This window comes from Piliocolobus tephrosceles, chromosome 14, assembly GCF_002776525.5.
Source record: "Piliocolobus tephrosceles isolate RC106 chromosome 14, ASM277652v3, whole genome shotgun sequence".
In the NCBI taxonomy this organism is placed as follows: domain Eukaryota; kingdom Metazoa; phylum Chordata; class Mammalia; order Primates; family Cercopithecidae; genus Piliocolobus; species Piliocolobus tephrosceles.
In genome coordinates this window covers 52989279-53016258 of record NC_045447.1, presented here as the reverse complement: position 1 = coordinate 53016258, position 26980 = coordinate 52989279, and the positions used below count along the sequence as shown (strand labels likewise).

The following is a 26980-nucleotide window of genomic DNA, read 5'->3' as shown; positions in this document are numbered from 1 at the left end:
GTGGTCTCTCTGGGTTTGCCCCAGTCATCATCTGTACCAAAGGCATTCACATACCTAACCACCAGGGGAGTCTGTGCAAGGCACCCATACTAGGGTCAGCAGGCACAGCCCACAGCCAATGAAAGCAAGCAGACAAACCTAAAGCCCAGGTCCTTCTGAGCATGGTTTGGAGGCATCTTTTGCTCTCACAGGGTAGCTGTCTCAGTCAGCGGTGCACAAAACACTTGATTAGTCTTTCTCAAATCACCATCTGAAAGCTACGGATGAGATGAGAATGAGGGCACAGCGACCAGCTGGTTCATCACAAGGTCCTCAGCAGGATCCGTACGATCCCAAGGCTTGGTCCTGGTCTGAATCTTTATAGGAATTCTTACTTTGGGGGGCAGGATGTTTTGCTATTAATTTCTAATTTAGGTGCATTCTGGTCAGAGAATTTGCTATTAACAGCGATGTGCTTTGTGGATAAATAGGTAATGTTCTGGTAAATAATGTGTATTTCAGTAACTGAGCAAGGGGTTAATGAATATTCAACAGATCTCTAATAGCATTATTAAAATCTTCTAAATATTTTCTTAGTAATTTTCAGTCTTTTTGATTAATTTCTGAAAGTTTCCACTGTGCTTATGGATTTGTCAGTTTCTTTAATTCTGACACTTTTTGTTTCATGAACTTTGAAATTCTGTTGTTAGATGCATATATAATTTCAGGATTACAATATCTTCCTGAACATGACATGTGAATAAAATCTAACAGGGTTTTATCAGTAGATGGTTCTGTTTTATCGTTACATAATGACCATCTTTATCCCTAACAGTTTTTTAGCTTTATAATAAGTTTTTTCTGTATAAATGTTGCAATACTAGTTTTATTTAGTTAGTGTTAGTATGCTATATATTTTTACATCCCTTTATTTGCAATCTTATGTGCCATTATGTTGAATGTATACTTCATGAAAAGAGCACACAGTTTTATGTGTGTGTGTGTGTGTGTTTTAGAATTAAGATTCTAGAATCTAAGATTTTCTGATCTGAATTTGATATGAGCTCCTGCCTTTTAATATATATTTGGCATAACTTCTGCCACCTTATTCTATCTTTTCCACACCATGATTTTCTCTGGTCCTTTGGTTCTCATTTTATGTCTTTTGTTTCCTTCTCTTCTCTCTTGCCCTCCTATTGAGGAAAGTTAGATAGACTGTTTCTCTTCTTTTAGTGGTGAGCCTTATATTGTTAACATTGGCTTAACTTAAAGCCTAAAGTTAATACCTCATCTCACAGAGTTTGGCTTTCTGCAGATTATGATATAAGTTAAAGGAATTCAGAAACTCTTGTTGCTGGAAGAAAGTTGCTGGCTCATTTTTGTATTTTTAGTAGAGACGGGGTTTTGCCATGTTGGTCAGGCTGGTCTCCAACTCCTGACCTCAGGTGATTTGTCTATGTTGGCGTCCCAGAGGACTGGGATTACAGGCATGAGCTACTGTGCCCAGCCTTGGCTTATGATTTTATAAGTCAAATATAAAATAATTTTCCCAGTTACATCTCAGTACTGTCCAGTTCCATAACTATGTCAGTTCATACATATATAATTAAAAGGTAGAAGGCAAGATAATAGATTCTATCCTTGTCTTTATTCTTCAATCTTCCAATATTTACACCATGAGTAGTAGGTCCAGCATTTTGCTCATTTTTATTTGAGAAATGCGTGGAAATTAGAATTAGAATTAGAATTATTTGGAACAACAACCACACAAAAGGACCCGGGGAAAAGCCATTTGGCAAATGTTTTTTTCTCTTTCACTTTGGGGAAACTCAGATTTCATTCGTATTTTTTTCCACTTTGAGAAAACTTGGTTGGGATTAGAAAAGGATGGCAGATTCATAGTTAATGTAGTTTGTTGTTAGTATCAGGACTTAGTTTGATAGTAGGTACAGGTTGAGTATTCCAAATCCAAAAATCTGAAATCTGAAATGCCCCAAGATCCAAAAATATTTGAGTGCCAATTTGATGCTTAAAGGAAATGTTCATTGGAGCATTTTGGATTTCAGATTTTCTGATTTGGGATCCTTAGCTGGCATAATGCAAATATTTCAAAATGGAAAAATAAAATCTGAAACACTTATGGCCCTAAGTATTTCAGATAAGGGATATTCACCCTAAACTAATCAACACAAAGTCCTCACCTCCCCAACCACTGAATAGAAAAATTGTGTATAGGCATATTGTTTGTATATATTTACACTCTTATGGAGTGTAAATTAGCCACCACTGTTTTTCACATTACAAAAACCATCTGACACCTAGCAAGTGCCAGCCCTCATTTTCTGAGTCTCAAAGTTCAATTGCTCCTGGAGATAATGTGTGACCCCATTTTTGGTATTTGTTTTCTCTCTTTTAAAAGCTTCCTTCCTACCAGCTACTTTAACTATGACTGTGGACAAGGGAGATAATGTGAACATATCTTTCAAAAAGGTATTGATTAAAGAAGAAGATGCAGTGATTTACAAAAATGGTGAGTATGTGTTTCATTGCTTTCCCCATTATGATGTGAGATATCAGATAACATACAACATATTGGATCATTTTCCTATTGTGGTCTTGTGGGCAGGTGTTTGAAGTAAAGCAGCTATGATGCAAGCTTTCAAATTCTGTGTATGATAGAAGCCCTCTTAGGTGACATATTTGGTTGCTTAAGAATATTAAAGTGGAATTCATATATATGAATGTACATGGTATATGTGCATACAATAAAACCCCATCATAATGTGAGATCCCAGCTTCAGCCATATAAAATGTGAGTTTCTTTGATTCTGACATTGTTGATTGCAAGGTTTAGGAAATTACCACAGTAAACATGGGAAGCCAATTGTTAGCAGTTCTGACAGTCCAACTGTGTAATCCAAATGTGTCTAGAACCTAGCTATGGTTTGATACCAGCCGGTGTCAGTTGCCTGATCAAGCTGGAATATTGGTGGGGATCATTCTGAAGTCTGTGAGTGGATAGGACTTACAGACTGGAGTAGCGATTATAGATATCTCCTGGTTAATTGGTTAGTTGACAGGGTTACCTCTCATTTTTCACCTAACTTTGCCTGCCAACTATGTTCACCTCTCCCTGTAGAATGTAAGAACTTAGACTACTCCCACCTTTATGTGTTTGGTGGTAGATCCCACAGACTAACCTATCTGTTTTATCACTATGACTATCTTGACTATTGGGAGAGTACTGAATAGTTCAGCCTTTTCATTCTTCTCCCACATCCAATATGTGAGAGCACATTTTCTTTACCACGTCGGGGAAAGCTGATTAAGTGGAGAAACCAGACAAGGAAACAGGAATGTTTCAGTGTGACCTATTGTTCTTCACTCTTCCCTCTTACTAGGTTCCTTCATCCATTCAGTGCCTCGGCATGAAGTACCTGATATTCTAGAAGTACACCTGCCTCATGCTCAGCCCCAGGATGCTGGAGTGTACTCGGCCAGGTATATAGGAGGAAACCTCTTCACCTCGGCCTTCACCAGGCTGATAGTCCGGAGTAAGTGATGGAGAGGCCACCATTGGTGATGGTGTAGTTGTTAGGTTGTTAGGATTTTTAGTTGCAGGTAATAGAAACGAACTATGGCTTCTTAAGCAAAAACCAGGAATTGGCTGGAGGTTGTATTAGTCTGTTCTTATGCTGCAAAGCAAATGAATAAGAGATAGCAATCATCAGAGGAATGACAGAGGAACCCAGGTATTTAGACCTGAAGACTTAAATATTTAATATTACAAATACTTGACATAGCTGGGGAAAATTAAGGGCAAATCATTTTTTTTCCTCCGGGCAAATCATTTCTAATTTCACATGTTCTTTATTAAGACATGCCTGAGACTGGGTAATTTATTAAGGGAAGAGGTTTAATTGATTCACAGTTCAATATGGCTGGGGAGGCTTCAGGAAACTTACAATCATGGCAAAAGAGGAAGCAAACACATCCTTCTTCACATGGTGGCAGGAGAGAGAAGGATGAGAGTGAAGGAGACGGGGAAGCACCATATAAAACCATCATAACTCATGAGAACTCACTCACTATCATGGGAACAGCATGAGGGCAACTGCCCCCATGATTAAATTACCTCCTACTGGGTTCCTCCCACAACACATGGGGATTATGGGAAGTACAATTCAAGATGAGATTTGAGTAGGGACACAGCCAAACCATACAAGAGGAGGACACTAAGGACTCTTAATAAGTTGATGGGAAAGCTGAAAAGTGGCCGGGTATGGTGGCTCATGCCTGTAATCTCAGCACTTTGAGAGGCCCTTTGAGCTCAAGAGTTTGAGACCAGCCTGGGCAACATGGCAAAACCCCATCACTACAAAAAATACAAAAATTAGCCAGGCATAGTGATGCATGCCTGTAGTTCCAGCTATTTGGCAGGTTGAGGTAGGAGGATAGTTCAAACTCAGGCGGTCGAGGCTGCAGCGGGCCAGGCTGGATGAAAGAGCAAGACCCTGTCTCAAAAACAAAAAAAACAAAAACAAAAACAAAAAAACACTATAAGGCAAGTTCCAGTAAAGATAAGCTTCAAGGAAGAGCTGAGGCTCAGTTGTGGTGGGTGTGGGGAGGTAGGGGAGAGGACTTTCTCTCAAAGATGCTGCTTTTACCATGACTCAGCTTCAGCAATGTTTCTTTCACTTCCAAATTTTGAATTTCCAGGATGAATAATGAGATTGGCCTAACATATATTAGATGTCTATCAGCCTAGACCAGTGAGCTATAGACAAGAGTGGATCCACGTACTACAAGTTACAGGCACTAGAAGCTCCCATTTGTACAGCATAATCATCCATATAAAAAGGGGGATCACAATGAGTAAAGCCGTCTCGCTGAAAGGTGTCTGCTCTAGGGGGATGAGTTGGACCTCTTGGATTAGACCAAAGTCTACTTAAACATTGCCTCCTGCAAATCCCACACTTCCCAGGTCATTTAACTCTTAAGTGTGATTTTTATTTTCAGTTTTGAAAAATGTAAGAGTTAAAACTAGTAAAAACTTTTTCTCTCCCTTATAACTATTGAAGTGGGACATAAATATCACCTTTACATTTTCCTGTAATTTTTACAGGAACTTGAGGAATAGAAAGAAAATGATTTGCCCTGAATTCTCCCCAGCTATATCAGGTTTTCATAATATTAAATATTGAAGTCTTCAGGTCTAAATGCCTGGGCTTCTCTGTCGTTCCTCTAATGATTGGCATCTCCAATTCATTTGCTTTGCATTATGTTCCCCCATTCGTTTACCAAAATATGTTGATCATAAATCTGTGCCAAGAATTGTGTTGGTGTTGAGAATACAGGATCATAAGATAAATCCCTGTCCTTTGGGTCATTCCCAATCAGAGTAGCCACATGTGTAATTACCTAAATAAATATTGAAAAATGACAATAGAAGTATGAGAAGTGTGGTTCATCTAGTTTATGCTCCACGCTTAGCCCCCTCTGTGGACATAAAATAGAGCAAGGTGTTTTATAGGCAGGACTATTTGGGCTTGAGTCGAGAGGAATCTTTCCATGTACCCAGGACCTGTTTCCTCCTAGATGACTACCGTGCTTGACTTCTATTAAATGTCAGAGCAGCCTTTTTGTAAGATGAATCTTTACAAAATATAATTTATGATGATAGCAAAACTGCAATATTCAGCTTCTAATAGCTTGCCTCACAGCTACCTTTACATGAAGTTTCTGTGGACTTGGGAGAAGCAAGTGACATCCGCTTTTATTCCACTACTCAGGAGAGACTGAATGGCAAGGAAGCAATTTGCCTTTATTTCATTTAGATAGTTTCTCTGGAGTCTGATATAACACCATGTACTAGGTATACTCAGAGGGTAAATAGGGTACATCTTCTAGGAAGGTCAAACTGTCTATACATGTTGATATATAGTTGTTTGAGATAGGAAAATCAAAGTGTTTTCCCTAATCTCTGCTCTCACTGAACACAACACTTCTGACACCAATGTGTAGGGATTTTTCCTTACACCCTATCCAGTTCTCTAGCAGATATCAACTGGGTATCCTGCAATTTGACTTAATTCTGACTCTACCTGGAAATAGCATCAGACCCTACTAGTTAACTGTTCAGTCCTATAAAACTGCCCCTACTTTAGATGCCAGTTGCAGGCCCCAGGTTGTGACCTATGTCTCTGACTGACCATATATCATAAATTGGAGGCAAGACTCCCCCTTGGGTTGGGTTAATTTGCTAGGAGGCCTCACAGAACTCAGGGAAACACATTTAGCATCTTATTATAGAGAATATTACAAAGGATAAGACGAACAGCCAGGTGGAAGAGATGCACAGGGCAAGGTATGGGGAGGGGTGCAGAGCGTCTGTGTGCTCTCTAGGTACATCACCCTCCAGGAACCTCCATGTGTTCAGTGATCTGGAAGCTCTCTGAACCCTGTCCTTTTGGGTTTTTATGGCGGATTCATTAGGTAGGCATAATTGATTAAATCATTGGCCATTGATCAATTCAATATGCAGCCTTTAGCCCCTCCCTAGAGATTCGGGGGTGAGGCTGAATATCACAACTCTCTAATCATGCCTTGGTATTTCTGGTGACTAACCCTCATCAGAAACTATCTAGGGACCACCTGCCACCAGTCCTCTAATTAGCATACGAAAGGCACTCTTACCACTCCAGAGATTCCAGGGGTTTTAGGAACTCTGTGCCAGGAACCAGGGAAGAGACTACATATATATTATACGTGTATGTGTGTGTGTGTGTGTGTGTGTATATATATATGTATATATACACACATACATATATATGTGTATATATGTGTGTGTATATATATAAAATATAAGAGACTATATATGTAACATATATATTATTATATCACAAGAACACAGCGGTAAAAGGCTTAAAGCTTTAAAAAAATCTTTAATATTAAAACAAACCTATAAACTAGAGTATGAAATTCACCTGAGCTTTAAAGATAGAGCAAAAGATTTCAAACACATTTTGATATCCAAGCTGTCTCTTTTCAGTTTGCTAGGAGTATGTGTTCATTCTCCTTTGTGGTTAGGAGTATTTTAATGAAACCATTCGACAAGCACAGCTAATATCTGAAATCATTCTAAGACAGTTTAAGTTGGATCACAATCATCCCATTTAAGAATATTTCTCCCCTGTATGAGTTCATTGATGTTTATGAAGAAATGAGATAAAGTTGAAGGCATGTGTCCACTTCTCTTAACTGTAGGGTATCTGTATTAGTCAGTTTTCACACCACTATAAAGAACTACCTGAGACTGGGTAATTTATGAAGAAAAGAGGTTTAATTGACTCAGTTCTGCATGGCTGGGGAGGCCTCAGAAAATTTACAGTCATGGCAGAAGACAAAGGGGAAGCAAGCACCTTCTTCACAAGGCGGCAGGAGAGAGAGCGAGCATGTGCATGCAAAGTGGGGAAGTGCCACACTTTAAAACCAGTAGCTCAGCGGGGCATGGTAGTTCATGCCTGTAATCCTAGCACTTTTGGAGGCCGAGGTGGGTGGATCACTTAGGTCAGGAGTTCAAAACCAGCCTGGCCAACATGGTGAAACCTGGTCTCTACTCAAAATACAAAAAAATTAGCTGGGCGTGGGATTACATCTGTAATCCCAGCTACTTAGGAGGCTGAGACAGGAGAATAGCTTGAACCTGAGAGGTAGAGGTTGCAGTGAGCCGAGATCTTGCCACTGCACTCCAGCCTGGGTGACAGAGCAAGACTCTTTTTCAAATAAGATAAAATAAAATAAAACCATTAGCTCTCATGAGAACTCTCTCACTCTCAGGAGAACAGCATGGGGGAAATCACCCCCATGATCCAATCACCTCCCAATAGGTCCCTCCCTCAACATGTGGGGATTACAATTGGAGATGAGATTTGAGTGGGGACACAGAGGCAAACCATATTAATATCTCTACAGGATGAATTGAAACTTAGAAACAGTCAGTGCTTAAAGATTTTTTATTAAAAAATCACAATAGGATTTTCTTTTCTGTAGATTTGCTCTCTGGCAAGATTTTCGAAAGTAGGGTTTCTTAAAATACAAAATCACAAGGCCTTTGAAGAAAATAGATGCCTAATTGTATACTTGTTGCTTATCAACAAACTCTTTTCTTGACTTCTCCATCCCCAAGAAATCACCCCTGTTATTCCCTAAAGCTTTATTTATTCTTTCTTCCTTCCTGGGATGAGAAGTGACGCTGGGATAGGTCTGTAGGTAGGTACAGGGCTAGGTACAGTTTAATGTCACAGGAAGCTCATTGCCATCTACATTGCCTGCCACCATTAGTTTTCAACATGTGTAAATAACCTGCAGTCTGGCTCTCAAGAAATCACTGACTGTACAAAACCTCTTTCCCTTTATGTATTGAGGAATATAAATATTAGTTTTGGGACATTTTGTACCTTTATCTATTAAGTGGAAGACTGTAAGAAATTATGTGTGTTGGCAGTCTTCTTGATTACTGTAGAGAAAATACTGATAACCAGGAGTTCTTGCTAAAGAAATTAAAAGGTTCCATCAGCTGTAGGCACAGGCCCAAGCTTACCATGAGACTAACAACAGGACAAAGACACTAGTTCCCTTCAGATGAGAAATGAAACTAAATTCCTGACCACAAAGGGTCATTCCAACCCCCTGGGTTATCCTTATATTAGAAGCTATCCTAGGACCTAATTAACAATCAAAAATCACCAAGTGTTAGAAGTGGCCAGGAAATCTGAATCTAGAAGGATTTTACCATCCTCGGACTTTAGGTTTTGCCTATCTTGTTTCACTTCTTATATGGTTTTCCAGCTGAAAAATAGGTGGAGGCTACTAGTTCCTGCTACTCGTTCTCTTTGTAGCCTTATCCCTCCTCCACATACTCTAGGCCAGAGGTTCTGGAACTCTAGCATACATCAGAATCCCCTGCAGGGATTGTTAAACACAGATTACGAGGCCACGTCTAGAATTTCTCATTCAGTAGGTCGTGGTTGGGTGGAATCTGGGGTTTGCATGTCTAACAGATTCCCAGATGATGGGGATGCTACTGGTCAGAAACCACACTTTGAAAACCACAGCGCCAGCCTATAACCATACCTGCAGCTCCCTGGACATGGCCACGTTCTCTTCCCATTCCTTGCCTTTGCCTGGAACACACTCTCCAGCCTTATCTTCTTTGCTACTTAGTTGGTCCTGCAGATTCAGCTTGCACACCATATCCTCTGGGAAGCCTTCCTTTATGCCCTCTTCCATCCACCAGACAGAGAGTTAGGTACTCCTTGTCTTTGTTTCTATCACAATTTCTTGTTTACATGTCTGTCTCCCATATTAGACAATTAACTTTCAGAGGGCAGAGCCTGTATTTTATCTTCATTCACCATTGTCCACTGAAATGACTGACACACAGTAGGTGCTCAGTAAAGATTTGTTGAGTGAATGTGCTCTACTCACCACAGCCTTGTTTTCCTTAACAAAAGGATGTGAAGCTCAGAAGTGGGGACCTGAATGTAACCGTCTCTGTACTGTTTGTGTGAACAATGGTGTCTGCCATGAAGATACTGGAGAATGCATTTGCCCTCCTGGGTTTATGGGAAGGACATGTGAGAAGGGTAAGTCAAGAGACTTGATAAGTAAGCTGTGGATTTAAAAAGCCGTCATTGCTGGATCTAGAATTTTAGATCTGGACACAGATGGGAATGGAAGCTAAATGGCCTCTGTTAGGTCAGATGGTACCTGTGTGTGAATTAGAAAAAGGTGCCTTTTCCTAAAGGCTCTTTATTGCTAACCACTGGAAAGTTATAACAAATATACAGATCTATGATACTTACAATGTGAATGCTGCCCCCTAGGTTTGTGCACTGCACAAACTCTCCTAGAGGAGAGTTACACAAAAGTTAGCTTCAGCCACCTGCAGTACCTCATTCGGTTCCCTCTTAATGCTACGTCTGCCTCCCTGGAACGTGGGATGAGCCACAGCAGTGGAGGAATCCCATCTGGCCTCTGAAGTGTGCATCTTAAGTGTGCACTGCACAAACCTGCGTGATTGAGAGTGATGTCCTCTCTGTGGGACAGTTTCACTATCAGTAAAATGGGCCATAAGGGTGTGTTCATCCTACTATGCCACAGCCGAGATTTAACTGTTTCCCATATTCACTAGACTAGGAGAAATGAATCCAAAGGATTATGCATTTCAAAGGGTTGCATATTTGACTCTGAACTATCTTTTCTTTTCCTCCCAAAGCTTGTGAACGGCACACATTTGGCAGAACTTGTAAAGAAAGGTGCAGTGGACAAGACGGATGCAAGTCTTATGTGTTCTGTCTCCCTGACCCCTATGGGTGTTCCTGTGCCACAGGCTGGAAGGGTCTGCAGTGCAATGAAGGTATGGACTAATCCCATCCTTGGACAGAAAATGTTCTAGCAGGTATACAAAGGAGATCTAGTTTGCTGGAAATCACAACATAGGATATACCTGGACTGCTTAGTTACCCACTATTGGACGACAGGATTTTGAATCATGGATGTTTACATCCAATGTTAATTATATTTTCACAATAAAAATCTGGACCACACAGAAAGAAAGTACTTCTCATAACTGTCATCTGGGGATCTTACTAAAGCATGGATTCTGATTTGGTAGGCATGGACTGGGGCCTGAGGTTCTGCATTTTGAACAGGCTCCCAAGTAGTTCCGATGCTATTGGTTTTCAGACCACGCTTTGAGTAGGAAGACTATAGAAGATTTTTTTTTTTTTTTTTTTCAGTGAATCATAACATCACAGCTTTAGCCAGGCATGGCAGCACGTGCCTGTTGTCCCAGTTATTCAGGAGGCTGAGGCAGGAGGATCCCTTGAGCCCAGGAGTTTGAAGCTGCAGTGAGCTATGATTGCATACTGCACTCCAGCCTGGGCAACAGAGTGAGACCTCATCTTTAAAAAAAAAAAAAAAATCAAAATCAGAGCGTTTAGGTCAGATCCAGACAGGATCTGGGGCTCAAAAATTGAAGAAGTTAAAATCTTACCTGCTGTGGACCTTATGCAAGCAGTACTAACTTCACCTACTCAGAGTCCCTCTGCCCTTTCTAAAATAAGCTTTCCTGTTTGACCAGGCTCGGTGGAATGCATCTGACATCTATTTTTCAGTATGCGTTTCACATCTACTGTCACACAGTAGCTCAACATGAACCTGCAGACAAATGTGACAGAACCTCCTTAATGTATATTAATATTGTGAATTAGCCAGAGCTCAAAGGCTTTTCAGTGTCTATCTCACAAAGTCAGCTTTTCCCATATCCAGCACTAATGGTAGCTACACTGGGGTCCCAGCAACTTGATAACAATGCTCCAGGGCAGAGCAATTCAGTAGAAATATAAGCCATCCACATATAGAATTTAAAATTTTCTAGTGTCCACATTAAAAAAGTGAGGAGAAATAGGTGAAATAATTTTGCTCTGTTATTTAACCCAATATGTTAAAAATATTATCAGTTCAACATGTAATCAATAGAAAAAAGTATTAATGAGATATTTAACACTCCCTTTTTCATAGTAAGTCTTTGAAATTTCAATTTGGAATAGCCATATTTTAAGGGTTCCATAGCCACATGTGGCTAACTGTACTGGACAGCACAGCTCCAGGGGCTTGGAGGAGGAGGACAAAGAGGAGAGTTACACAAAAGTTAGCTTCAGCCACCTGCAGTACCTCATTCGGTTCCCTCTTAATGCTATGTCTGCCTCCCTGGAACATGGAATGAGCTACAGCAGTGAAGGAATCCCATCTGGCCTCTGAAGTGTGCATCTTAAGGTAAAAGGTGACTCCAGGCAGGGGGATCCCTCTTTTTAAAAAAATAAAATAAAATCTTATGCAAACTACGAACACTTTGCTAGGACCCAGGAAAGGGTGCGTGCAGGCAGTCTCTAGAACATAAACTTCATCTGCTTCATAGTGAATGTGTCTCTGGGCCCAGGTTTATAAGAGTACATTTCATGAGCTCATTCCAGCCCATTCCTGGATCAAGAAATCAACAAGATTTTATGAATAGAACTATTCTAATATTCTTCCAGACTCCTTTCAACAGTTACTATCCTGTTCAATCCATCCAAAAAGCAGTAGGAAAGCAAGGAGACATTTCTAACAGTAACTACTTAAGGACATGGTCTCCTTTAATAGTCCAGGATTTAGAATAGTCAACAACAGATTGTACATTGGCATGTTTTATGTATCGGGGCTGGTTTCTATCTGAGAAAATAAGCAATAATAAAAATTGTTGAAGCAAATAGTGGGGACAATAAAGAGAACGGGAATTCCACTGTGCAAATACATGATCATTCAAAGTCATTCAGAACCCTTTGCCAGGAAGAAAGTTACAATGTATTCTAGAAACTAAAGAAATCAAGGCTTCATGATATTTTAAGGTCTTCTGCCATCCTAAGAGAAACTTGATTCCAGTAGTCAGATTTCCTTTATGCTTATTAATAGTTCTCAACCTTTCCACCATCTGCTTTGAGTAAGAAGTTGTGATTAAGTTTTTCTCCAGCTTTATCAAGGTCTAATTGTTAAATAAAAATTGTATGTAGTTAGGGTGCAAAATGTGATATTTTGATATATGTATACATTGTGAAATGATTACCACTATGAGGCTAATTAACATATCTATCACCTCACACAGTTATCATCTGTGTGTGTGGGTGTGGTGACAGCATTTAAGATTGCTCAGCAAATTTCAAGTATACAATACAGTAATATTAAGTTTAGCCACCACACTGTATATTAGAACTCCAGAACTTACTTACCCTGTGTAATTAAAAGTTTTTGCCCTTTGACCAGCATCTCCCCATTTCCTCCACCCTGCAGTCCCTGCGAACCACTATGCTACTCTGCTTCTGTAAGTTTGACTTTTTTAGATTCCATGTATAGAAGAGATCTTACAGTATTGACCTTTCTATGCCTGGCTTATTTCACTTAGCACAGTGCCCTCCAGGTTCATCCATGTTGTTGCAAATGACAGGATTTCCTTCTTTTCAAAGGCTGAATAATATGCCTTTATATATGTGTACACACCACATTTTCTTTATCCATTCATCCATGGATGGACACTTGGTCAAGTCCATATTTTGGTTACTGTAAGTAATGCTGCAATGAACATGAGAATACAGATGTCTCTTTGAGATAGTGATTTCATTTCTCTTGGATATATACCAGATATGGGATTGCTGGATCACTCGGTAGTTCTATTTTGAGTGTTTTGAAGAACTTCCATATTGTTTTCCATAATGACTATGGCAATTTACATTCCCACCAACAGCATACAAGGGTTCCCTATTATCTACATCCTTGCCATGCTAGCAGGCATGATGTGATATCTCATTGTGGTTTTGATTTTCATTTCTCTGATGATCAGTGAGGTTGGGTATTTTTCATATACCTGTTGGCCATTTGTATGTCTTCTTTTAAGAGATGTCAGCTGGGCACGGTGGCTCACACCTGTAATCCCAGCACTTTGGGAGGCCAAGGCAGGTGGATCACCTGAGGTCGGGAGTTCGAGACCAGCCTGACCAACAATGAGACACCCCATCTCTACTAAAAATACAAAATTAGCCAGGCATGGTGGTGCATGCCTTTAATCCCAGCTACTTGGGAGGCTGAGGCAGGAGAATCGCTTGAACATGGGGGTGGAGGTTGCAGTGAGCCAAGGTCATGCCATTGCACTCCAGCCTGGGCAACAAGAGTGAAACTCCATCTCAAAAAATAAAACAAACAAAAAAAGGTGATGTCTATTCAGGTCCTTTGTCCATTTTTTAATCAGGTTGTTTTCTTGCTATTAAGTTGTTTGAGTTCCTTATATATTCTGGATATTAACCTCTTATTAGGTGTATACTTTGGAAATACAGTCTCTTGTTCCATACATTGTTTCTTCACTCCATTGATTGTTTCCTTTGCTGTGCAGAAGCTTGTTTGTTTGATGCAATCACATTTGTGTATTTGTGCTTTTGTTGTCTGTGCTTTTGAGGTCATATCCAGAAACATCATTGCCCAGATTAATATCAAGAAACGTTTTCCCTCTGTTTTCTTCTAGTAGTTTTACAATTTCAGGTCTTATGTTGTGTCTTTAGTCCATTTTGTATTGAGTTTTGAATATAATGAGATGAGGTTCTAATTTTATTCTTCTGCTTGTGGTTACCTAGTTTTCCCAGGACCATTTATTGAAGAGATTATCCTTTCCCTATTGTGTGTTCTTCATACTTTTGTTGAATCTGTTAACTGTAAATGTGTAAATTTATTTCTGGGCTGTCAATTCTGTTCCGTTGGTCTATGTGTCTGTTTTTATGCCAGTACCATACTATTTTTATTGCTATAGCTTTGTAATATATTTTGAAATCAGGTAATGTGATATCTCTAGCATTTTTCTTCTTGCTCAATATTGCTTTGGCTATTCTAGGCCTTCTGTGGTTCAATATAAATTTTAGAATTGTTTTCTCTGTCTCTGAGAAAAATTCCATTGCAATTTTGATAGTGATTGTATTGAATTTGTAGAAAACTTTGTTGTGATTGATACTGAAAAAAAAAAAAAGACTGCATTTTAGCTGGGTGAATAAAATACAAAATCAAAACAAATCATCAGTGCCCCAAAAGACAAGCTTTTGCATTAATTTTTGGTTAGAAGCCTTCTAGTAATGTTACAATTGACCAAAATAAGGACACTCAGTTAACAGAATCCATTTGCCATGTACCAAATTCTAAGAATTGTCCTGGAAGGTTTAGTGAGCTCCAAGGGAAAATAATCCTTCTACCCTGTCTTCCCAGGAGCTTATTACAAGTACCAAAACATAATTCGAATGACTTAAATATTCTACTATAAAGAAATAGTCTTAAAAAACTAACATTTTAAATTATCTTGATTTTTAGTTTTTAGCAGTTAAACTATGATGTACCTATGCATAGTTTACTTTATATTTATTCTGCTAAGGGCTTAACAAATTTTTGAATGTGTAAATTTGAACAAATTGGGATAATTTAAACCATTATTTCTTCAAATATTTTTTCTAACCCCTTCTCTCTGATCTTTCTTGGACCTCCAATTACATGTGTGTTAGATGTTTTGTGTCATGAGTCCCTAAGGATTAATAATCATTTTTTTCCAAGCATTTCCCTACTTTTCTTCTTCAGATTGGCTATCTATTGATGTTGCTTCAAGTTTATTGACTCTCTTTTGTCATCTCCATTCTGTTGCTAAGTCCATACAGTGATTATTTGATTTCAAATATTGTGTTTTTCAGTTTTAGAATTCTTTTTGCTTTAAAAAAAAAAATTCTTTTTGCTTTTTTTTCCCTGCTGAAGTTTCTCATTGCTTCATTTGTTATGAACATATCTTCTTTTACCTCACTGAGCATAGTTATTATAATTGTTTTAAAATTCTTGTCTGTTCCAACATCTGAGTCATCACAGTTGGTCTCTGTTGATTTTCTTTTCCCTTAAAAAATGGGCCTTAGTTCTCCATTTCTTCTTGGGATTGTATCTTGAACACTGAAAATGTTACATTGTGGAGACTCTGGAATATGATATATTCCTTTCAGAAATGTTGATTTTGTTTTGTTTTAGCAGGCAATTAACTTGGTAGGACTCAAACCTCAAACTCTCACTGTTAGGAATCAGGTCAAACTCAGTTTAGTTCTTTTATCTTTAGCTGGGCTGCTTTGAGTCTGTATTGAGCATGCATGGATCAAGGATCAGCCAAAGATCTGGGACTTTTCTCTGACTCTCTTTCTGGGTTTTCCCTCTCTTTCCAGTGTCTGTGGTTTTCCTGACTCTGTCCTCTGATTCATCAGACCAGTAGACTGCAGGTTTTCTTTGGAATTTTAGCTTCCATACGTGGTGTCAACTGTGCCTAACAATTAGGCTAAAAGCTAAAAATTGGGAAACACATCATTCCCATCTTCCAAATTTCAGTTCCCCTCCAGAATCTTCTAGGTCTTTTTTCTTCCTATCCCACTCTTAAGTGCTTTCAGGAAGTTATTTTCTAAATGTAGTTGTATCTACAGGACAGTTGGCCTGATAGGAGCTCATTCAACTTGTCTGGAGGCAGAACTCCCCAGCTTTTTAAGTTCCTGGTAATTCAGATAAATTATACCCTACCTTACACAAATCAACAAAGTTGATGACTTAGAAAAGTAAAACTGAGCACCTCCAGCCTTAGTTTCCTCTCTTCCCCTGGATTAATACTGGTTTTTTGATGTCTTTGTTTACAGCATGCCACCATGGTTTTTATGGGCCAGATTGTAAGCTTAGGTGCAGCTGCAGCAATGGGGAGATGTGTGATCGCTTCCAAGGATGTCTCTGCTCTCCAGGACGGCAGGGACTCCAGTGTGAGAGAGAAGGTAAAGCAAGGTAACACCGTAGTCAGGGCCATGTTCAGCGTGTCTGAACTGGGCTTTGCTGGTATAATTCTTGTGCCGGCACCCTAAGATCCTCAAGCCTCTTTTGTTTGCATCCAGAAGTTGGGAATAATTTATCCTAAATTCTAAAGCACAGCATTTTAATTCTTCTCTACTGACCCTAATAGTAGGCTTTATTTCTCTTTGCACTAGGCATAAACCATGTGCTCTTTGTAGCAGCTTAAGTGATGACTGGCCAGCTGAGAGCTCTACCTCTTCTGCTCCCTTCTTTAGGACCAGCCTTTTCCCTGGACATGCGTAACAGAGAAAGAGCAATTTGGGATGGTTTTAGGCAGAGGATATTTTTAAAGCAATAGAAAGAATAAAACAAATAGAAAAGATTATGCTCAAAATGAAATTTTATGTAATTCTAGTTCGGAAATTACTCTCCAGCAGGAGTCAGCAAACTTTAACCCACAGACTAAATCCAGCCCACTGTCTTTTTTTAAACAACTTTATAGAGATACAATTTTTATATTATAATGCTCACGTTTTAAAAATGTACAATTCAATGGTTTTTAGCATATTTACAGAGCTGTGCAATCATTGCAATAATCTAATTTTACAACACATTCATCATACCAAAAGAAACTTTATACCCATTAGCAGAAACTTCCATTCTCCAATCCTCCTAGTTTCTGACAACCGTTAATTTGCAGTTGACCTTAAACAACATGGGGGCTAGGGGTACTGACCCTCCTCACAGTAGAAAATCTACACAGAACTTTTGACTCCCCAAAGACTTAACTACTAATAGCCTACTGTTGACGAGAAGCCTTACCGATAACATAGTCAATTAGCACATAGACTAGTATCTATATATATTTTATGCCTTTATGACATACCTTTTTCTTAATTTTTTGATATATCTAGGCTACATAGTTTGTGAGTTTTTTCAAATTATCCTAAATCTCCAAACAATTTTCCAATATATTTATTGAAAAAAATCCATATGTCAGTGGATCCACGCAGTTCAAGCCTATATTATTCAAGGGTCAGCTGTATCTTCTGTCTCTGTAGATGGCCTGTTTTTGACATTTTATATGCTATAAACAAGATCGTATAATATGTCATCATTTGTGACTAGCTTCATTTGCCACACCTTTTTTGAGGTTTATCTATGTTGTAGCATATATCAGTACTTCGTTCCTTTTTATTTCTCACCATCTGTTATTATAAAGAAAAAAATTTTGGATCACAGCCACATCTTTTCATTTATAGTATGTTGTCTGTGGCTGCTTTTGTACTACAAGGGCAGAAAACATGGCTTGCAAAGCTGACTGTATTTGCTTTCTTTACAGAAAATGTTTGCTATCCACTGTCCTAGAATATACTTTTTAAAATTAAAAGAAGCAGACATACGTATCTTCAAACTTAAATAATAAATATATATTGCTTTTTCAATTATATAAATATAAATGCTTTTGAAATAAACATATATCCAGTGAAATCTACACTCGTAATAACACAGCTATATGGTCTTTTTTTCTGTTACTTTTGGAAATCAGAGCAAATACTGGGAGTAGGGGTGGGATGCCAGCAAGTGTTTTCTCAAAGTCCTTACACTTTATATTTTTTCTTCTTTTGCCAAGCCTGGACTTTACTACAGGGCAGGAATCAGGGAGTGGTTAGAAAGGGAAGGAAATGCCATGGGGCTACTAGGGGATTGTACTGAACGTGGGCAACTAACAAGTTTAAGGATTTGAATTTTGTACTTTGTTCCTTCCTGTCTGTTCCCTTCAGCTGATGCTGCGAAAGGAGTGCATTCTGATGGGAGCATCTAAGACAAGTTAACCCGGGTGTCACTAGGGCTTTCAGAGAGTAGCTCCCTTCCCAGATTCCACTTTAGCCCAGCACATCCACCTTCACCTCCACCCAACTTCGGAAAATACAAGGGGACGATGAAGGAAAGAAATGCTTTAAAAGTGTCAAAACATGTTTTTCAATTCCTATTCAAATAGCTACTTCGGCTGAAAAATTGGGCACATTTTCCATAATCTTTCCAAGTTTACAGATATATCAAGGAATAACATTGTAAGTATTAGACCTCTTTCCCTTCTCCTCCACACTTTTACCCATTTCATTCTAGGCCTGAGAAGCAGGATATCAGTATAAAATATCATTATTGACCCCACCTCTTCCCACCACCGATAAGGAACAGTCTGTAGTTACTGCTGCTCTGAGGGCACCTCTATCGCCTACATTGCTTACTGAGTGTTGGACAATTTTCAAACATGTCTCACATTCAATTACAAATAGTCCACAGTTCCCTAAGACCCTATGGTTCAGAATAAAATTGGTATATTTCAGGGTTATTCATTCTTTACTATGTAGATATTAGGCAAGAAATCCTGACACCATTACCTTTATTGACACCACAGACATTTTTCCTTCTTTCAATATTGGCAGCAACATTTTCGATTTGGCTGTTGAGGAGATATTGATTTGGGGAAGTTAGATTCCACTTCTTTGATGTACTTCTTTGGTGAGCAACTTTATTTACCTTTTCCTCTTATTTATCTGCTATTTGCAGACTTCCCAATGAATGAGACATCTCTCACATACCTAAACTGAGGACAATGCTGTTGATCAGCAATACCATGGGGTTATTTGATGAGTGGAAGAAGAACTGTTTTTTTGTTGTTGTATTTTTGTAATCATTCAGTAAAAAGAAAGAGGGGGACTGAACAGCAAAGTCTAGGGGAGATATGGCCATGATAATCATTTTAATATTGAGACTGTTCCTCCCTGGTTCATGAAAGGAGCATAACCTTGTGGTGAAGAGTGTGGACTCTGGATTTATAAAGGGAGTCTGAATCTGGGCTGTGAGCCTCTGTCTCCTCATCCATAAAATGGGAGATCACAATAGCATCCACATCTCAGGTGTCTTATGTGATGATAAAACAAAAAAATATTTGCAAAATTCTTGCCCAGTGCGTGACTTACTAAAGTAGCTATTTTCATTATTACTGCTGCTGCTGGCTCTGTTAAATATTAGATTTCACAGTGCTGTTTTCTTCCTTCAGGCATACCAAGGATGACCCCAAAGATAGTGGATTTGCCAGATCATATAGAAGTAAACAGTGGCAAATTTAATCCCATTTGCAAAGCTTCTGGATGGCCGCTACCTACTAATGAAGAAATGACCCTGGTGAAGCCGGATGGGACAGTGCTCCATGTAAGAGCCATTCTTAATCTGCCCTCCTTAAACCATGAGATGCTTTCAGTGTAGTAATCACCTCGCTAAACGATAGATACCATTCAGTGCTTTTATCCTCCTAGGCTAGTATGTTGTTGGCTTTGATAAAATGTCCTATTCCTGGAAAGGCAGAACTGACTCACTGCAGCCTCATCTGCAGCCTCACTGATTTCCTCTGTTGGCCAGTACTGCAGTGCAAGTTTGGGAATATGCCCCCCGTGGAACTGACAGAGCTGAGTGCCAAGGATGGCACACATTCTGCAGAATTGTCCAGCTGGTATGGGGAGAAGTACGTGTCAGTCTGTGCAAAGCTTTGCTCTCACAGTGTCCCCATATCTCTAACTACTCATATCAGGAAGAGTAAGGTGGTGTTGCAGCCCATGAATCAGCAGATTTACTTGCTACTAGGTGCAACCAGGACGTGGAGTTTTAATGACCGATGTACTCCTATTATGATCTTTGGAGCAGCGATTAGGGGAGCATAGAAGAGGAGAGTTCCCCAGTTCTGAAACTACAATCCACAGGATCCCTTAGGTCTGAATGCCTTCCTTGGGTTTCTCCCTACCTCTTCCCTTTACCCTCATTGCTGATGCTCACCAATGGTTAGGTAATATCACAGCAGTTCTTTTTTGTTTAAAAGGATCAAGTTACTTTTCGAACATGCTTTCCGTCTCTCTCCCAACTATACCAAATGCAGCAGAGACAGGAGCCCCCACCAAATTTCTCTTATGTTGAAAGTGGTCCTTAGGATATTGATGTATTTTTTTATTTAAAAATTTAGAAATACTTATTATCCTGTTTTTCTATCAAAGATGACCCAAATCAGCTTGACCAGAGGCAGGTATGAGTGACCTTCTGAGGGAAGAATATGTAGAATGTACCATTACCAGGGTCCACGTTTCAAATGTCCCTGATTCCACTCAAACAACCCATCAGGTAGAAGAAGCCAATTGATGGCTTCCAAAATCTTGTTGGCTTTTTCATGAGTTAAGGAAAGTAACGGCTACTATGTAGTAAGGGTGACCATAACTATATGTAACTTCTTACTTAACATTGCCTAGTCTCTCTCTCTCTTTTTTTTTTCCCCCTCAGAAGTAGGAACTGGCTGGGTGAAGTTAAGTAACTAAGGAATCGGTCAAAAATGGCAAAGAAGCCAGATATGGTGACTCATGCCTGTAATCCCAGTGTTTTGGGAGCCTGAGGTGGGAGGAGCACTTTAGGCCAGGAATTTGAGACCAGTCTGGGCGACATAGCAAGACCCCATCTCTTAAAAAATAAAAAATAAAAAATAAAAAAATTAGCTGGACATGGCATCTACCTGTAGTCCCAGCTACTTGGGTGAGGTGGGGGGATCACTTAAGGCCAGGAGTTTGAGGCTGCAGTGAGCTATGATCACTCAACTGCACTCCAGCCTGAGCCACAGAACAAGACTGTGTTATCTCTTAAAAAAAAAAAAAAAAAGGGCAGAGGTCCATCTGTCTTCAGAACCCTGGATTTTTCCAGTACTCCACACTTAATAGCCTCTCAAACACTTAGGAAGTCACTTTGTCCTCCCACACAGCCATCTCTGTATTAGATAGGAAAGGAACAAATCTTACAAAGAGTACTTTAAAAGAAATCATGCTTCAGGCGTCTTGCTTGTTAAGTGTTTACCCCACACTCCCAAACACACAAATACAACAGCAGGATCTGACAGGGCATCAATCCAAAATAAACTTTCAGGGCTACTACAATAGCTTTGGAAATAAGCCAATGATTATATTAGCATTACATTTAGCTTCTTGATCTCTCCTAGGAAACTTCTTATTAAACAATGAGATGGGGTCAGTGTTATGGACCTTTGTGTTTATGCCTCCCTAGAAGTTTTTATTTTTTTGTATTTGACCTTTCCAGCCAAAAGACTTTAACCATACGGATCATTTCTCAGTAGCCATATTCACCATCCACCGGATCCTCCCCCCTGACTCAGGAGTTTGGGTCTGCAGTGCGAACACAGTGGCTGGGATGGTGGAAAAGCCCTTCAACATTTCTGTTAAAGGTAAGTTCATTGTCCAGAAAAAGGGATTGTATCCTTGAGGCACTATGTTTTTGTATTGCTGGGGAAAGATGCTGCTTCTAGACGGAAATGTATGCGACCACTAAAATACCCTGGAGGTAATTTCCGGATACTAAGCCTTTAAAACATTATATATGCATGAAACCAGAGTGAAGAGATTAAGAGTATGCACTGTGGAGTCACACAGCCCCGGGTTTGATGTTGTCCCTAACAGCTCATAATCTTGTGGGTGGCCTTGACCAAATAAATTTATCTTTTTGAGTCTCTCTCTATTTGTAAATGAAGCATAATTTAGGTACCTCTCAGGGTTATTGTGAAGCCTTGTTAAACACATAAAATACTTGGAATTGTGTCTAGCACAACATTATCTGGTAGTGATTATATTTCACAAGAACGTTAGCATTGTTGTTGTGACTTCCTTTTCATTACTGTAGAGCATTATTTGGAGAATCCCTATTTTGAGGATTACTCACTTAATAAGAAGCCCAGCCTATACTATATAATTAACATGAATATCTTTTCACATTCAGGGCTGTGGGCATTTTTTTCCTGCTATAAATTAGTATTTCAAAATTCAAATTAATCTGAGTGTTTGTGTGTAGATTGGTGGCTTGAGTGGAAGAACTAAAATGGAGGTAAGTCCACGTTAACTTGATTGGTGTACATAGCTACAGCAAGGAATTTTGAATCTGCAAGTTACTTATGCACCTGTTTAGACAAGAATACCTAACAGCTCTCTGGCATATATTCTAGGAAGGGCACTAGGCTAAGATTACTTGTAATTTCTGATACATTATAAATGCTCTGTAAATAGTTGCTATCCTGTATTGTTTAGAGAATAATGACAAGAAAAAAAAGTCTGTACATGTTCAGACACAATTTTTTTTCTGAATATTTTTGATCCATGGTTGGCTGATCCACAGATGTGAACCCACAGATACAAAGGGTCAATTTATACAGTAGCAGAGATTATAAGCACAAATCTTAGTATTAAACCTGGGTCTCCTGACTCCAAACCGAGCACTGTCTCTTCTGGCCCATTTTGCTTTCTGAGTCTCTTGTGTAACAGCGGGGGAGACTATGAGGTAACCAAAGTTGATTTGTATTTGGCCCCCTTTCATTACTTCATTAGTAATCTCTTGGGAGATCCCAGAGGCAACGTCTATAAATGAAATGCTGTAAATACTCAGAACATAATCTATTTTTTAAAGGCCAGTAACAACAGTAGCATAAATGCAACCCCCATAGATTTGGATTCTGTGCCCTGAGAATCCATATGAACCACCTCAGAATCCTTCTTATTAGTACTTTTGGTTATAGGAAATAGCCCAAATCTGTTTTATTTGGTAGAACATTCACATGATCAAAATAATTTCTTGCATCTTGCTTGTTCTTGGAAGAAAGGAAATAATATGCAGACAAGAAAAATTACCCTACTTTTAAACTTCTGGGAATGTTTGCTACCCATGGACATACATCCAAAACAAACCATGTGGTGAATACACAGAAGAGTCACTGGGTCTAGTTTTTAGTTTGTAGTGAAAGACACAGCACACAACATCAATGTGTAGAAGCATCTGCAGTCCTAAGTCACTGCTGTCTCTTTGCTGTCACATTGACTGGCGGCCATAAAATGTAAATAGCCATTAGGGAATGTAATTAATTTAATCAGCATCTTTTATTATAGTGTTAAAAAAAACAGATACTAGGCTTTAATACCAGTGTACAGATTGGTACAGTCACTTTGGAAAACTGGCAACATGTACTAAACCTAAACATTTACTTACCCTATGAACCAGCAATTCCACTCCTAGGTATATGCTCAAAAGAATGGCTGTATTATGTTCAAAAAAGACATCTTCGAGAATGTTCAGAGCAGTTGTATTCATAGTAGTCCCAAACTGAAATTAACTCAAATGTCCATCAACATTAGAAAGGATACACAAATCACAAATTGTAGTATATTCATATGTATTAGTTTGCTAGGGCTGCCGTAACCAAGTACTACAGGCTGGGTGGCTTAAGCAACAGGAATTTATTTTCTCATAATTCTGGAGGCTACAAGTCCAAGATCAAGGCAACAACAGAGTTTATTTCTTCTGTGGCTTATCTTCTTGGCTTGTAGATGGCCATCGTCTCCCTGTATCTTCACAGGGAGATTAAATTAGGACACAGGGACAGGGTCTTCCCTTTCTACCTGTGTCCTAATTTAATCTTCTTAAAAGTACACCAGTCATATTGGATTGTGGCACACCCTAATAAACTTATTCTCAACTAATTACTTCTTTAGAGGCCTTATCTCCAGATAGGGTTACATCCTGAGGTACCAGGGGTTAAGACTTTAACGTGTGATTTGGGGGGAATACAATTTAGCCCATAAAATCATGCAGAGGAATATTAAACAGTAATAAAAAAGAATTTCTGCAACAGTATGGATGAATCTTTCAAACCTGATAACCAGTGAAAGAAAGTACATGCTTTATGATTCCATTTATATAAAACTAAAGAACAGGTAATACTAATCTTCAGTCACAGAAGTCAGAATAGTAGCTAGCTCTGGGTAGAGGATATTGACTGGAAAAGGGCACACAGGTGCCTTCTGGGGGGCTGGGAATATTCTCTATCTTAATCTGAGTGGTGGTTACATGGGTGTACACATGGGTAAAGTCCCTTGAGATAAATACACTTAAGATATTTGCACTTTACAATATGTATGTTCCATCTCAGTAAAAATGATTAAAAGGCAAAAAAATAAAATGATATATTACTAAGAGGAAGCCTTGGTAGCAACTTTTAAGCCCTTGTAAAAGTATCACAGACTGGCATTAATGGCTGTAATAAAATGTGCATCTGCTGGTTTAAAGAAAGGGGTGGCCTTATGTTATATAAGGAAAGCATTACTTGAACCAATGTACTCACAGCACTGCCCTCCTTTCCAGCCTAAGTGAAATGCGTACTCAGACTTATCTAACTTAATGCTGGCACGTTCTGCCTCCAGTTAGGGGATACTGCTTCTTACTGGCTTTATTATCCTGACCTTGGACAACTTCCTAAGTCGTCACTTAGTCAACAGAATTTACTTTAGATCTATTGTGTTTCAGCCCCTGTTCTAGGCACTGGGAATAGAGCAGTGAATAATACAGGGGGAAAAAAACTCATCATGGAGCTTACATTCCCACAGGGAGATAAACAGTGAGCAAATAAATAAGTAAAATGTACAGTTCACTAAAATGCTGAGTGTCTTGGAGACAAAGCAGAAATGGGGGTAGACAATGCTGGGGCAGGGCTGGAGTGGTGACTGTAATTTTAAATAGGGTAGTCAAGGCTTCCTCAGAAGATATTTGAGCAAAGACTTGAAGGTCATTTCTAAGGAAGGTGAGCCAAAGCATTGAGACAGAAAGAAAAAGAAAAATTACTGAACATTGCAATGTACTCTGAAATCTGAAAGGTTCTGCATTGTATAATCACACTCTTGGGGAGGCAAAACAAAACCAGTTATGCATTTCTAAGAAGACTGGGCCAAAGGAACTACAGAGCTCACTGGAAATTCAGTTGACAAACAATAATTCAGCACCTAGTCGGTGCTGGTGAACAAACTACATGGTCTTTGCCCTAATGGAATTTAGAGTGTAGTGTGATATTTCACAACCTTTTTATTATCATCCCACTAAGGAGCTCTTTTAGAAATTTTATTCCAGAACTCTCCCTCATCACCATAAAATTTTATTATCACATATGCACTTTATATCTCTTTATGTACTATGTATGGCTCTTTGGCAGGCTTCAACCCATTGTGATATCTAAAATTTTTGCATCCTCCAAGGACCAATTTTCATTGTTTTGTGGGTGCTGTCATCCCCATTGAGAATATGTGGTCTTTGAGATGAGGAGATTGTTTTAGATTATCTGAGTGGACCCACTCCAGTCCCTTGAGTCATTAAAAGTAGAGAAACTTTCCTGACAATAGTCAGAGACGTGGTGGTCAAAGAAGGATCAGAGAGGCCTGATGTTGTTGACTTTGAAGACGTAGGAAGGAGCCTTGAGCCAAGGAATGCAGGCAGTCTCTAGAAGCTAGAAAGAACAAGGAACCAGATTATCTCTTAAGCCTCCAGAAAGGAACACAACCTTGCTAATGCCTTAATTTTAGCACAGTGAGACCCATGTCTGACTTCTGACTTCTAGAACTATAATAAATTTGTGTTGTTTGGCTGAAAGATATATATATATATATATATATATAGAGAGAGAGAGAGAGAGAGAGAGAGAATTATTATCTAGAAGACCAATATCAAATAATCATACTACAAGGCCGGGCGCGGTGGCTCACGCCTGTAATCCCAGCACTTTGGGAGGCCGAGGTGGGTGGATCATGAGGTCAGGAGATCGAGACCATCTTGGCTAACACGGTGAAACCCCATCTCTACTAAAAATACAAAAAATTAGCCCGGCGTGGTGGCAGATGCCTGTAGTCCCAGCTACTCGGGAGGCTGAGGCAGGAGAATGGCGTGAACCCGGGAGGCGGAGCTTGCAGTGAGCCGAGATCGCGCCACTGCACTCCAGCCTGGGTGACAGAGCAAGACTCCGTCTCAGATAAAAAAAAAAAAAAAAAAAAAAAAAAAATCATAATACAAAGAGTAATAAACTCTAAAAATCACCATGAAGGAAAAGTAGAGGTTCTGTGAAAGCATACAATACCTTAATTCAGGTTCTATGATAGCCGCCTGTGAAATATGCACATCAGAGCTAACAATTAACTGGGAGAATAATGGGAGGGGAAGAGGAGGCTGGAGAGTGGGCAGGGGCTCAATCGCTCAAGGCCTGGCTGGTCATGGTATCAATTTTTGGTTTCATCCTACATGTGATGAGAATCCACTGAAGGGTCTTGAGTAAAGGGGCACATTTATTTTAAGGAAGCACTTTGAGGATAATGGGTTGGGGAAGCAAAAGCAAAGCAGAGAGCAGGTGATCTCACTGAGTCTGGGCAGAAACTTTAAGAGGACTTTGTTGGACATGTAAAACACATCTTTTACCTCCACCTACGAACAATCAAACCTCAAAGCCGAAGGACTAATCTGTCTTCTGAAATTGTATTTAGTTCTTCCAAAGCCCCTGAATGCCCCAAACGTGATTGACACTGGACATAACTTTGCTGTCATCAACATCAGCTCTGAGCCTTACTTTGGGGATGGACCAATCAAATCCAAGAAGCTTCTATACAAACCAGTTAATCACTATGAGGCTTGGCGACATATTCAAGGTAAGCTTTGGACAGGATAG

At 39.3% G+C, this 26980-nt stretch overlaps 1 protein-coding gene across 5 annotated transcripts in view; it reads left to right on the top strand.

Moving 5' to 3' along the window:
- The window catches only part of TEK (TEK receptor tyrosine kinase), a 122285-nt gene that overhangs the window by 57665 nt on the left and 37640 nt on the right, over positions 1–26980 (top strand). For 3 of the 5 annotated variants that reach the window (XM_023203895.1, XM_023203894.1, XM_031934100.1), the window contains 7 exons: positions 2399–2509; positions 3381–3533; positions 9495–9626; positions 10259–10399; positions 19475–19626; positions 21541–21685; positions 26799–26960. In XM_023203895.1, coding sequence (XP_023059663.1) covers positions 2399–2509; positions 3381–3533; positions 9495–9626; positions 10259–10399; positions 19475–19626; positions 21541–21685; positions 26799–26960 — 996 coding nt within the window. Of the gene's footprint in view, positions 1–2398; positions 2510–3380; positions 3534–9494; positions 9627–10258; positions 10400–16262; positions 16392–19474; positions 19627–21540; positions 21686–26798; positions 26961–26980 lie in introns of all 5 variants that reach the window. The other 2 variants (XM_023203893.1, XM_031934099.1) reach the window with 1 other exon arrangement.